This window comes from Berghia stephanieae, chromosome 3, assembly GCF_034508935.2.
Source record: "Berghia stephanieae isolate SIO BIC M18660-M18661 chromosome 3, UCSD_Bste_1.3, whole genome shotgun sequence".
Classification (NCBI taxonomy): Eukaryota; Metazoa; Mollusca; class Gastropoda; order Nudibranchia; family Aeolidiidae; genus Berghia; species Berghia stephanieae.
In genome coordinates this window covers 41608846-41623286 of record NC_088362.1, presented here as the reverse complement: position 1 = coordinate 41623286, position 14441 = coordinate 41608846, and the positions used below count along the sequence as shown (strand labels likewise).

Genomic DNA, 14441 nt, shown 5'->3' with positions numbered 1-14441 from the left:
AATGAATCTCTATCTTATCCGTTTATTTGCAAAGTTTCTGCACTTTATAAATAAGACCATAGCACTTATGTCTGGACCGGGCATTCGCAAATTCTGCTTTTGTGTTCCACTTTTCGAATCGAATGAATCTCATCTTATCCGTTTATTTGCAAAGTTTCTGCATTTTATAAATAAGACCATAACGCTTATGTCTGGACCGGGCATTCGCAAATTCTGCTGTTGTGTTCCACTTTTCGAATCGAATGAATCTCTATCTTATCCGTTTATTTGCAAAGTTTCTGCACTTTATAAATAAGACCATAACGCTTATGTCTGGACCGGGCATTCGCAAATTCTGCTTTTGTGTTCCACTTTTCGAATCGAATGAATCTCTATCTTGTCCGTTTATTTTCAAAGTTTCTAGATTTTATAAATAAGACCATAACACTTATGTCTGGACCGGGCATTCGCAAATTCTGCTTTTGTGTTCCACTTTTCGAATCGAATTAATCTCTATTTAATCCGTTTATTTGCAAAGATTCTGCACTTTATAAATAAGACCATGACGCTTATGTCTGGACCGGGTATTCGCAAATTCTCCTTTTGTGTTCCACTTTTCGAATCGAATTAATATCTAGTCTATCGGTTTATTTGCAAAGTTTCTGCATTTTATAAATAATAATAATTGTTCAAAATTTTACCTTACACCCGATATTACAAGTACAAGTGAGCCAGGTGAAGAAGATTGTCAAACAGTGTGACAGATGAAATAGGAGAGAGAGAGAGAGGAGGGAGAGAGAGAGGGAGAGAGAGAGAGAGAGAGAGAGAGAGGAGAGAGAGAGAGAGAGAGAGAGAGAGAGAGAGAGAGAGAGGAGAGAGAGAGGAGAGAGGGGGCAAGAGAGAGAGAGGAGAGGGGTAAGAGAGAGAGAGAGATATTCGTTTTTTGTTCAAAATCTCTCTCTCTCTCTCTATCTCTCATTGCACAAGGTTGTGCTATTTACTACTATTTATCAAGAACAGCCAAGCTGGCAACCCAGTCTCTGTATAAACTAAGCAAGATGGCAACAGGGACCTCGCTCCTTATCCAATGCCAAAGCTTTAGTTTGAGTCAAACGGTTTTGTTAAAAAAAACCACCAAAATAAGTTCGTGTCGTAAGTGATGGAAGTTGAAGTCGGCTTATTATAAAATCGTTTTTATGGTCTGTTTGGATTACCCTTTTTAAATAGAAAAAGTGAATATAACATAAACTTGAAGAATAGGCAAGCTAAATGAAATTTAAATTGACTGATTAAACGAGTACGCGAGGCTGAGTTGCGAACGACTACTGGGTTCCGACATTCCGATCCCAGTGTCATTCATGTTCACCGTACCGTGTTACTGTCTACACACTACACTGCATTGTTAGTGACTGATCATGTCTTTTTTGTTTGTATGTTTTACGCAAGCTTAATAAAAATTAAATTGACTGATTAAATGAATACGTGAGGCAGAGTTGCGAACGACTCATGGGTTCCGACATTCCGATCCCAGTGTCAGTCATGTTCACCGTACTGTGTTACTGTCTACACACTACACGGCATTGTTAGTGACTGGTCATGCCTGTTTTGTTTGTATGTTTCTTTTAATATGGGTCAATTTACAAAGAATAATAATAGAAATGTTCAAAACAAAAACTAGATTAACTATTACGTGCCTGTAATGAAGTGCTTTCAACAAACCGTGAGCGAGAATGATGGTGGAGGTAATGGCAACCATGTGAGTTTGTTATTGTTTCCTACCTCCGTCAACCTGCGCATCCAGTTGCGCACCCACGCTGATTCTAACCAATAGTGTAATATTCACTAAACATGCTCAAAGCGCTTTACAAGGAGACCTTGACTAACAGCAACACTTAACATGTAGGAAGGGACATGAAAGACAGACACAACGCTGTTAACAGCCATGTACTCATTTTACACCTGAGTAAGTTGAGAGAATTTGAGTAAAGAGCCTTTTCCAAGGACTCAACTATGCTCGAACCCAGGACACTCTGATCCGAAAGCGAGTGTCATATCACAAGACCACATAGCTGCCTCTTTTGACCTTTCTCTCTCTATCCAACCTACTCCACATGGTTTCAAAACTGAATGTGAAATTATCACTTTTTTTTTTGCAATGTTGGCCTTTTGAAATCATATTTCCTCAAATATAAAAAGCACCAAAAAAAAAAAAAAAGTCCATTTAATAACTTTTATTTCAATGATTCTTCAATTTAATGCTAAGTACCCTTTACGAAGTAAATTATTTCATGTAAGTACAAATGGATTTTTAAAAAATTTAATGGGAAGGGTCTAATCCTTGGAACACCAAAATTATGAACATGATGAAAAAAAATAAAATAAAACATTCTTAATTGTCTGAAGTGAGGAAAAGATCTGAGGTTCATATGACTAAACCAATGAAGGCAATGCACTTTTGATATAGGTTAATTTCAATCTAGAAATGTGTTGGGGTGCAAATGTTGAGTAAAATGCCAAGGGAAGTAATTCATTATTTCAAATTTGTGCAAGCCAAGCTCAGCCTCGAGAACCTTACTTAGAGGCGACAGATTGTATTACTAAAATGATTAAAACAAATACAATCTTAGATGTCACTATCCTCAAATGAATCTGTCAACGTTAAACCTGTCGGTTCCACTTTTGCAGCCATTATTTCATCTAACTGCGAAACAAATTCTTTTGATATATGGTCCTTCCAATCCCCAACTTTCCCTGGGAATAAAAAAAAAAAAAAGAGAACAATAAACCGTTGAGGTTCATAAATCTAAGTTAATCTCCATGGAAAAATAAAATTTAGAAGAGTTAAAGTATAAAATATAGACACCATTTCAAAAAATCTTTTCTCCTCTGATAAAGTTTTCGATGATTTTCCTTTAATCTCATCAATCAGAGTCTGAAATATGAAAAGTATTTATTTATCTGCCATAGAAAACAATTAATCAACGTTTTAAAAGGGAGAAAATAAACTAAGGATTATCTTATGAAGCACAATAACAAACTTTTCCAGTGTTTGTTTTATGATTATTACATGTGACTGTTGGATCTTTGCATAATGCAAAGGTAACCTGTTGGGAATTTCATGTAAATGTTATCATTTATCTACTCTTTTAAAACTTTTGGTAGAAAAAAAAATCCTACTTGAGAATGTTCAATAATTATATAATGTTTTTATCTTAAGACAAATAAAAAAAGTCCAATTTAGGCTTGTGATAATTGCCCAGAATTTAAAACAGAAAGAAGAGTATTCTTGACTGCATGATGCTGAGAGTAGTGAAAAGATTAATAGGAGCATGAATAAAATAATATAAATGATGATTTACCTAAAGCATAAAAATAAATCACATACAATTAAGACCTCTATATTTTTTATTTTAAATGCATCAAAAAACTCATAAGTTACAGTGGGTAGAAAAAGAATTTGTTACAATGGTTTTTCACCGATTTCTGAAAAACTAACGTAATGTAAACTTATCCTCAATATGCTTATATACTGATTTTATAAAGAAAATTGAGAAACATTTTGTTTCCAAACTTTCATAAACAAAAAACCAAATTTACCATTCATATGCAAAAGTATTTGACACACTTGAAAATGCAATGATTAAGTAGTCAAATTCCCACTGATGAGAGAGCAACACGTATTTCATGGATATAAACAAACAAGTTTACACACTGTGCAACTCCCGTATCTCAATCCTATTTTAAAAGGGCTAAAATAATTGTCTAATGACTCGCAATAAGACATCACAAAAAGGCATAAAGATAGATAAGAATAGAGAAAAATAGCTTCAGAATTTTAATTTGCTTGTAAGTGCAGTTGGTGCCGCTGTTAGAAAGTCCCAAAAAATTTGATACTATTAAAAATATTAAAGGGAGTGGTCCACCTCATAAATATGCTATTGCCAATGCTCTACACATTAACCATACTGTAATGAAAGATCCATGCCATTTTTGACAGAAATTCAGAAAGATTTATGAGTGCGGATAACAAAGTCGGTAAGGATGCAATCAAGAGATTATTAAATCCTAGTGCCCTGAGCTTAGATCACCAAAAAGGACTCCATTCCTTGAACGTAAACAAATGCAAGATTGTTTGAAATTTATAAATATATATCTATGTGAATTTGATGAGCTCTATAAGGTAGTAATTTGGACAGATGAACCAAAAATGGAGCTATTTAGAAGAAACATGCGTAACCGTGTATGGAATGGAAAAGGCGCAGAATACAATCCTTTGAAAATTATCCCCACTATGAAATTCGGAGGTGGAAAAGTAATGATTCGGAGCTGTTTTTCGGGAAATGGAGTTGGAGAAATGAAAATTATTGACGGAAAAAATGGATGCTGTTAAATACACAAAGATTTTATCCAAACATCTCTCTAAAAGTACTACAGCTTTATAAAAAGGCAGTGATTTTGTCCTCTAGGAAGACAATAATCCAAAACACAAAGCAAAAATAAAAATAAATGGTTTAAATGAGATTTGAGTTCTGTAGTGGCCTGGGCAGTCACCTGATCTAAATCTTATGAAGAAATATATAAAAAATAAAAGTTAAAAGTGCATACAAGAAATCCCAAGAATATCAAAGAATTGAAGCAAGTTTATTTTAGTTTGCGAAGAGAAATGGATGAAACAACCAGTAAATGCTTGTACGTGTACACATATCGTGGAGAACCATGGAAACCATTTGGAGAGTATGAGGCAGCACAGAGGATATGCAACTTAATATTAATAAAAGGTGTCAAATACTTGCATTTGGTAAATTTTATTTTTTGATTATAACGGTTTGTAAGCAAATCGTTTCTCAATTTCCTTTATGAAATTAGATGGACAATGTTTAATAGCATGTTGAGTATAAGTTTCGTTAAATTTGACCCACTAGTTTTTGAGAATTTTGCGAAAAACCTCTGTGTCAAATACTTTTGCTACCCACTGTATGGTATCATACTGATTTTCATAATTTAATTGTTTAGTTTTTATGGTTCAATGAGGAATTGATGAATAGAAGCCAAAAACCTCTATTACTGTGCAGTTTGGGGGTTTATTCAAGCTATGCTGCTGAGTTGTTCTTGTTGGTATAGGTGGAGGAATTTTTTGTTGTTTTCTTTCGTTTTGATGCATTTTTAATGTTTTTTAAAAAAAATATAGAATGAAGAAACTATGCCACCAGAATGATCCTGAATGACACCAAATAGATGAACAGCTAAACAACTCGCATATAAATCTTTTCAAAAAGCGAATCAAAATCATGGAGACCCGATCATTTGTACAGGCCACGAGTTCCATTGGCTTAGCTCCATACAGATTTATTTCAGTCAGACAACTGGACAGCCTTTCAAAACAAAACAAAAATGCAATAAACTGATTTTTTAATACTTATCTTTCAACGTGTTCTCAGTCTTTAAAAAATTTGGTTCAACTCTTAACACCACATACCTTTTCTCATAAAAGGTTGATCTTTGTCAGCAACACCTCGTTCATAAAACCAAGTGTAGTTCACATAGTTATTCTTTTTCATCTCGTCAAAGCTACAATGAGCAGCAATTGCTTCAACATCTTGCGGGCTTAACGTCTTGCCAAGAAATGTTGCAATTTTCTTAATCAAACCAGGCATATCCTTAAAGGAAGATAATAGTCAAAATAAACGTGACAAAATAATAAAGACAAAACAAATCAAAACAAAACAAATAAAAATTTTAAAAGTATCACCCCCTATCCTCCACCTCCTCCTCCTAAAATACATGACTGCAAAAAAAAACAAACAAACAAAAAAACAGAACAATGCTCATACAGGACAGATTTTTTAAAATCACATATTAAAATCTGAAATGGCCAATCTGCAATTAGTGCACCAAACTCAATAGTCCTGACTTACCATCTTCATATCCTCGTAGGTAATAAAAAGGACATTGTCATCATTCCTCCTCTCCCAAGCTTCTCTAACGTGCTTCCACCAAGGACCATACATCACTGTGAAAGTTTTTAAAAGAAAATAATAACAATAATATCATGAATAATAAATTAATGATAATAATAATACTATTGATCATGATGATGGTGTTGATGATGATGATGAGGAGGAGGAATAGGAGGAGGAGTATTATGCTGATGATGATGATGATTGTGATAATGATGAAGTTGTGGTGATGGTTGTAGCAACGATGATAATTTGGTGGTGGTTGTAGTTGTGTTAGTGGTGGTTATGATGTTGATGATTATGGTGGTTGTTGTAGATTTTTAAAAAATTAAATGAAAGTTTTAAAGTGTAAGGTGATGGGCAAAGATGAAACGCCATTTACACAGAATTCTTCTATTAGGCATAAGATTCTCAGGCCTATTATAGATAAGGGTTATGTACAGAAAATGATAATTACAGGTCACAAAACCTTTTTCAATTTTCAATTTACAAATTTCAGTTTGCTTTAAACTGTTTAGTAGAAAGTTAGCTAATTTTCTTTTTTTTTCTTCCAGAATGAATCAAATATTAAGAAATGGATGAGTTCACAAACCTGCAAACTTAAAAATGTGAAAATATGCCATTTTTAAGGGAAAAAGAGAAGTCGATATCATTCACTTGACAAAATCAACCTGCTAACTTGAGAGTTTAAAAATTGTGATTTTGCAGAGAGAAAAAGGTGTTGTCATTATCATTGACTTCATAAAATTAACAGTGTTTTTACGCATCTCCGTTGACGGTGTATCTTAACCGATTGTACCTATTTATGCACATCTGTTGACGGTGTATCTAACTGGATCGTTTTTATGCATCTCCGTTAACGTTATTTTACACCTCCAATGGAGGTGCATAAAAAAACCACCACAAATAAATCTGCCAAATAGAGAAACTTTAAAATTTGTATTTTCATGGGAGGGGGGTATCACTATTGTCCTCAGTATGATGAGAAATACTGAGTACGGAGAAATACCAGATGTAAACAGAGAATACTCTTATCACAGTGTCTGATCCAATTTCAGGATCCAACTGACACGGCACCCTCTGCCTGGATGAAAGAGAGAGAGAGAGAGAGAGAGAGAGAGAGAGAGAGAGAGAGAGAGAGAGAGAGAGAGGGAGAGAGAGAGAGAGAGAGAGAGAAAAAGAGAGAGAGAGAGAGAGAGAGAGAGAGAGAGAGAGAGCGAGATAGAGAGAGAGAGAGAGAGAGAGAGAGAGAGAGAGTCTGGCAACTGCTCCATACCCTATTTTTCTCAACATTATTGACATAGGTTCCCGCTCCACACTTTCTCTGAATTTTATTAATACTATTTTATTAACCTAATTAATTATTTACCGAAAAAAATCAGCAATTTGCCCTATTACTATTAATGTATATATAATGTTACAAAGTCATGAATATAACTGCTCTGGTACCAATCTTTCCTTTTCATCAGGAGATGTAGAATCGTGTTTGCTTATGTAATTCTATAATTCTGCCCCCTTAAGACAAAGGGTCAGTCACAAATCAGAAAAGAAGCTAATTTTACAGGAGGAGCATAAAACCATTTGCTCCAGTCTCTTTTAATCTATCAAGTCATATATATTATTTTTCTAATAAAGAATTTATTTATTGACTTAGAGTCACGAAACCCAGATAGAATAATTCACGCTCTGTTCAAGACTATGACAGTCAATAACTCAATTTCACCAAATTACTGATATGCAAAAATGCGACCCTTTGTGCTATGACGGTAAAGTTGAAAGGTAAAAAATGTGATTCAAGTCAAGCGGTCTGCTTACCTTGATCACTGACAAAAAGTTGACAAAATTCATCAAATGATACATGGTAAGTCACAACAGGCTTAAAAAACTTTTGAGCAAAATGATATAGTGATACCACTGTATCTTTAGCATTCCTCGCAATGTAGATGGTCTGCAAAGAGAAGAGATGAATTCAATTCTTGACTGATAAATTCGAATATCAAGGGTATACGAGTCTAACTTTGCAAGTGCCATATTCAGAAAAATTAGGTTTTTCAGTTTATATTCAGCAGGGATGCCACCTGGCAAATTTGAAAAAGGATGGGAAATTGAACAAATGTGCCATTTATTTATGGCTTCAAAGCATCGAAGTTGAATACTGTTATAGTAGTACAACATCATAGGTACCTGTTATTGTATTTTTGAGTAAATAATAAGAAAAAAAATTTTTAAAGGACATTTTAAACTAAATTGATAAAAGAAAATGCTGAATTTTTTTTTTTTAAAGTTCTGGCTTGCATCAGACCATCATAACCGGAAAAGCCAGAGGAACCGATCACTTGCCAAAAAGCTGGATTTCCTGCTAAAGCCAGAAAAGTGGCATTCCTGATTAAAACCCAACCCTTCCCCTAGTCTTATGACCAAAAGAGTCTAACCACAATCACATTATTTGGAGAGAATAGTCATGGATTTCTAAGACATAACAAATTTTATTGTTTTGTTGTTGATGTTTTTTAAAAATTTTCCTCTCTCACACTTACACTGTTAGAGCCAGTTGTTTTTAAAAATGTTTTTAGAGATTTTACGGTGCTTGCAACACTTTTAGGCCATGTCAGTGCCAGTATAAAGGAAGAAAATTGTATAATCACAATTAAACACCCAAGAAAAATTAAGACAAAGGGAAATTGGTTCAAATAGTGAACAGATGTAGATTCCAGGAGTATACCATCAATGAACTTAGTTTGAGATCACGTAAAGGTCTCATCCAGACACCAGCAAAGGATCCCACTAATTTAGTAATCCTTCAGAGCCATGAGGCCCATGGAGCCAGAATTAATCCCGGTATCTATTGTATGAACTGGACAATAGCAATTTCTTGCTACCATTTGGATAGAACGCTAGTCTATCACAAAGTGCTTTCAGCTAGATCTAACAGACCCAGCTACCCAATCACTGCTGGGTGGACAGGGGGTCGGAAAAAAATAACGACTTCACCCCGGGATCGATCTCAGTCCCTTTGCATGTGAAGTAAGTGCTCTCCTATCTGAGCTATTGGGACCCCCAACCCACTAATAGGAGTACTCAAATATTTACAAGATATAGGACTATCAGTACACAACAGAGTGATCATTTACAAGGAAAAAAAATATCACTTTCTAAACTAACACCATTTGATTGTTTCGCTTCCAGCCAAGGACTCTGGCAAGGAAAACCAAGTAATCTCAGAAGACAGAAAGCAACTCAGAAAACAGATATATAGGGGGATAGAAGACACAGAAAGTGACCTAATGCCCACAGATGACACAGCAAGTGACTTAATGCCCACCATGGGAGAAGGTTAGAGCCGGTTGCCCTTTATATGCAATCAACTCATCCCAAAGTAACTCATTAGAGCTTTATAACAGTTTTTATTTTCACGTCTTTGTGGTCTGGTGATATGACACTCTGCTTGTGATTTGTCAGCCCATTCTTTGAGGCGCAATGTGGAGAGAACAAAATTGACAATAGTCAGGTTCAAAATAAGTACCAAACTGATGACAGTTTTTTTTCTTTGTGGAAAAGGAATTGTAATAGCACATTATAGGCACCACATTGTAACCTATACCATGTTACTTGGCTTTGAACTTTGGAATCCTATAAAAGCAGTTAGAGTTAGAGTACATTACATAATGTTGGGCTTATTTTTTTTCTTTAAACAATTAGCCAGTCAATGTGGCTTCATAAGATTCTAAGATGCCATCACCAAGGCAAACCAATAAGAAACATATGCGATCTATCTATCTAATCTATCTTTAGTGTAAAACATTGAAACTTTCTAAAATGATTTTAAAACAATAATAATAATAATAATAATAATAATAATAATAATAATAATAATAATAATAATAATAATAATAATAATAATAATAATAATAATAATATAATAATATAATAATAATATAATAATAATAATAATAATAATAATAATAATAATAATAATAATAATAATAATAATAATAATAATAATATACTTTATTCATCTCTTTTTGTTTAATTCATAGATTGATAAGGAAACACAAACTCTCTCAACCCAGAACATGCTACATGATAATTAAAATACATCAACGTCATTTAAGGCAAAGCTATTCTGATTAAACAAAAGAGTGAGCCCTTGATTTGTAAAATGAGAGTGTTTACCTTTGGCTTCTTCTCTTTGAAGTCATTGGGTAAGAGTGAAAATGGCAAATGAGTCTTGATGTACCTTGGAGACGGCAAGTTGTTGATATTTTTTATTCCCGGATAAATGAATTCAAAGTAAGGAATCCTGTCTTCAATTCTTGACTTCACACTTTCAAAGTCTGCATTATTGTCTATCAAATAAATGACCTCTTGAAGCCATGTTGTACCTTTATCAATGAATAAATTATTATGATAATAGTAAGTATAAATAATAATATATACATTCGTTTAACCCTTTTTTTCTTTTTTTTTGTTGATACCTAGAAGCACTTTACATAGGTGTTAAACACAGTAAAGTCATCATCCATACAACTAAGAATTCTATCCACATTACACAGAACTATGGTTCTAAAAGTAAACGTCCTTATTATTATACATTTAACTCAATAAATATGTACAATGAAGTATTCTATTTTGAAAGACAATTTTATTACATTAAAATTTTGCATAAAGATATTTCTAAATGCATTTCAAAATAACTAGAATCTTATAATAAATGAGAGGATATTCCACAGTGAGAATTCCTCTAAAGTGCTTTTACTTGAAAACTCGTTGCTCTACTAAGCTCATTCAACTACAATGATCTTCGCCTAGTCTATAATGATAGGTCATGACATCGCTGTGTTGACCGCTCAACTTTGTTTGAACTACATTAGCACAGCTGCATCAACAATATCAGTTGCTGCTCTTTATTTCTCTCTGGTTCAAAATACTCTGTGATTGACTGGCAAATGAATGCTTAAGCAAATGCGAGACGCAAGATAAAAGTTTGGTTTTTGTCTCCCTTTGCTTAACCTACTGAAAACAACCATATCCCTGAGGGGCCTGGATATCATTCATGAGTTCAAGAGCATCAAGCGCTTTCATTAGCTACGACCACGGGATTTCATTGGTTAGAAAGCAAGCATTTTCATTGCACCAGAAATTTTGCCTTGATTGTTGATTTATAGTTAGCAATTACTACCATATCAATGAAGCTATACAGGGTTTTTACTAAAACCTTTGTCTCTATGGTGAGTTTATTATCATTTATGATAAATAGAGGAAAGAAATTAGGATCAAGACTCCATATCGCTATAAAGAAGACAGCAGGGGACCCAAAACAGATCCCTGGGGAACCCCGAATTTTAATGGCAATTGGTCGGAGTGAACTCCTTTTACAAGAACAGACTGAGATCATTAAAAAATGTAACTTTTGAACCAATCAAAGACAGTGCTTGCTATGCGGTCGTTTTTTCAAGATGCTCAATAAGAATGGAATAATCAATCGTGTCGATAGCAGCACTAAGATCAAGCAGTGCAAGAAGAGAGACATTGCCTTGGTCAGCGGCACCCAATAAACCGCTTTGTATTTTTTTGATGTGCAGTCTCTGTGTTGCGGTACTTTCTATATTCAAATTGACAGGCTTCGAATAGATTGAATATGTGGAGATGCTCGTTGAGTTGGATTGCAACGACTTTTTCTAAAATCTTTGAGAGGAATGGAAGATTAGAGACTGGTCGCAAATGTTTCAGTTCTTCAGAAGATAGGTTAGACTTTTTCCACAATGGGGATACAATAGCATGTTTAAATGACATGGGGATGATACAAATTTCAAGAGAATAATTAATGATCTTTGTTATCACAGGAGCAAGATGTTCAGTATGGTTGCGTAATAAGGTTGTTGGAAAAGGATCAAGACTACATGATTAAGGTGGAAAGGACATTATGATAGCTTCGATGGTTTCCTCTGAAACAAGAGAGAAATTAATTGGTGAATGGATGATCTCCCCTAAAGGGGTCAAAATAGGGTCCAGCATTAGTTGACAATTTGTCTAAATTAGATCGCATTTTAGTTACTTTGTAAATGAGAATAAAAACTTTGCTGCCATGGGGGTCGGACCCACGACCAGGCGGAGTTGTAACAGTAGGGTCATGAAGTGGTGGGTGGCTCGACTGTAGAGCTACCACTCGCGGCCAGGCGGAGTTGTCATAGCACCATCATTGCAAAGTTTTTATTCTCTATTGTCTTCTTGCACCTTTCTACTCACTTCATTTCTTGTTATTGTATCATTATGAACCAAACCAAAGTTTCAAAATTATATCATTTATAATATAATACCTGCTTTAGGATAGCTGACAATCCAGATGTCATCCTCTCGAACTTTGAATGTATGAATGTTATCAATATTGTCAACAACAAAGTTTGGTAAGACGTAACCACGGTAATAGAAAAGCCTGGATCTTCTTCCATATAGCCGATTTTTGAGAGGCTCTATTCCTCTTGCTCTTAGCTTTAGCCTCTGATATTCCTGAGTGCCAACTGCTGTCAACAGGCAAGCTCCGATGAACCCTGATGCATAGGTTAAAATAGTTAGAGCTCTTCGTCTCTGTTGCTGTTTTGGATCAATGTTAGGCACATTTTGATGATTAGTAGAAAATCTTCTGACCTGGGGGAATATTGTGACTTTGGCATCATTTTTAATAACAGCCTGGCATGATCTTAATGGAACTGACTTTGTTCCAAAACTGCTTATCACAGGTCTTGTGAAAAATATCTTTCCATCACGTAGAAATGATGTTCTAAAAAAATGTGTAAAATTCATTGTCTTGTTTCTATTTGTTACACTGCCAAGGCCAGGTATAACATAAAAAACCTCAGGTTCTGGTATAAAGCTGAAATGAAGAAAAAAAATGATATAAATATATTATTTACAATTATGAATAGAAAATTATTAATACAATTATATCAATTCAAATTTTGTGTTATAAAAATATTGTTCAGCTTGAGTCATGAATCTTGTTCTAAGTGGGGAAATGACTAGAGTTATGATAAGGACTAGATACTCCATCAAGCCAGAGAATTTACATGCCATTGTTGCTTGTATATGTAGTATTTGGGAAATCCCATGAATAATGAACGATGAATATTGAAAAGTGAATCAGTAGTGAGAAACTCACAAAATATGGAGAATATGAGAGATTTGACTGAAACTAGAACTGAAAAAAAGGGAAGTCCTAAATAAATCGGGTGTGCACTTAAGGTCAATAATCTAAGCCTGAGGTCAAATCTGTGTAAAATCTAAATTAAATAAAAATCACACGATTTTCATTAAATTCAGATGAATGGATTTAAATTTGAAATTAAATGTGCTTTTAAAAATATCAAAACAAAAATAATCTGACACAAGCATGGAGATGAGAAAATCGATTCGTTACATATCTTTACTTTTTTTAAAGACAAGCGCATTTTTGGCACTTTTGGTAAAATTTGGTCTTTGCTGCAGAGTTAGTTTTACCGATATTTTATTAGCCAGATGTTTTATATTGACAAACGACTGCCAAGTTTTAAAAAATGTTCGCCATCACTTGAAACGACATGCAGATATGCATTAATAAAATCTATTTATTGAATTGAATCAATGTGTACTTATTTGCAGGTCTGATAGCCCAAAATGTTATGGGCTCATTGTTGTATCTCAAAACAACCCAAAATATTGACCAATATAACAAGCAAGCCCATAATTGCCAATGTTAAAGGGAGAAATTTCAAATGCGTCTGCCACTTACATTACAATTACAAACGGTAAATATACGCAGTACCTAGTTGCTCATCATGAAATTTCTTTATCTAAAGAAAGACACAATTTGGCCCCAGGCAATACAACCTAAAGACCTTAATCGTATTTTTTAAAACTTATAAGACTTTAATTGAATGTCAGCATTTGTCTGAATTTAATGTTTGTAATTATGTAAGTAATTTGGGATAAAACATAGAATACAAGAGAGATTATCCAATTATTCAAATTGGAATGAAAAGAATGCACACACACACACACACACAAACACCCAAAAAAAAGTATTGAAAAAATAAAGGAGAAGGGAAATTTTATGAATTAAATTGATAACCAAGCCAGCTTTTTCTCAACGGAGTGACTATTCTCACCCCCGGGATGAGAATAAAAAATCGATCGAGCTCTCACCCCCAGGATGAGAGTAGAGGTGCTCGCCACTTCTCGCTATTCTCACCCCTGTTAACCAACACGTAGGGAGGGTAGGTAGCCTAGCCTAGCTGCCACCCCTTCTCGCTATTCTCATCCCGTATTACTATTACCTAACCAACAGCCAGATATAAATTGAGACAGGGGAGAGAAAGAGAGAGAGAGAGAGAGAGAGAGAGAGAGAGAGAGAGAGAGAGAGAGAGAGAGAGAGAGAGAGAGAGAGAGAGAATCCCTTAGACAGATTACCAACAATGATTCCCATATCTCAAGCCAGCCAGTCTACATTTTAAATGCACGACATATAAGTTC

The 14441-nt window shown here is 34.5% G+C and overlaps 1 protein-coding gene across 4 annotated transcripts in view; it reads right to left on the bottom strand.

Moving 5' to 3' along the window:
* Positions 1 to 2195: 2195 nt before the first annotated feature.
* Positions 2196 to 14441, bottom strand: part of LOC144967747 (sulfotransferase 1 family member D1-like) — a 13809-nt gene continuing 1563 nt past the window's right edge. For 3 of the 4 annotated variants that reach the window (XM_078905332.1, XM_078905334.1, XM_078905331.1), the window contains 6 exons: positions 12254 to 12807; positions 10110 to 10318; positions 7752 to 7884; positions 5895 to 5989; positions 5456 to 5636; positions 2196 to 2730 (listed from right to left, as the gene is read on the bottom strand). In XM_078905332.1, the coding sequence (XP_078761458.1) occupies positions 2603 to 2730; positions 5456 to 5636; positions 5895 to 5989; positions 7752 to 7884; positions 10110 to 10318; positions 12254 to 12737 (1230 nt within the window). In that variant the 5' untranslated portion in view covers positions 12738 to 12807 and the 3' untranslated portion in view covers positions 2196 to 2602. The other variant, XM_078905335.1, reaches the window with a different exon arrangement.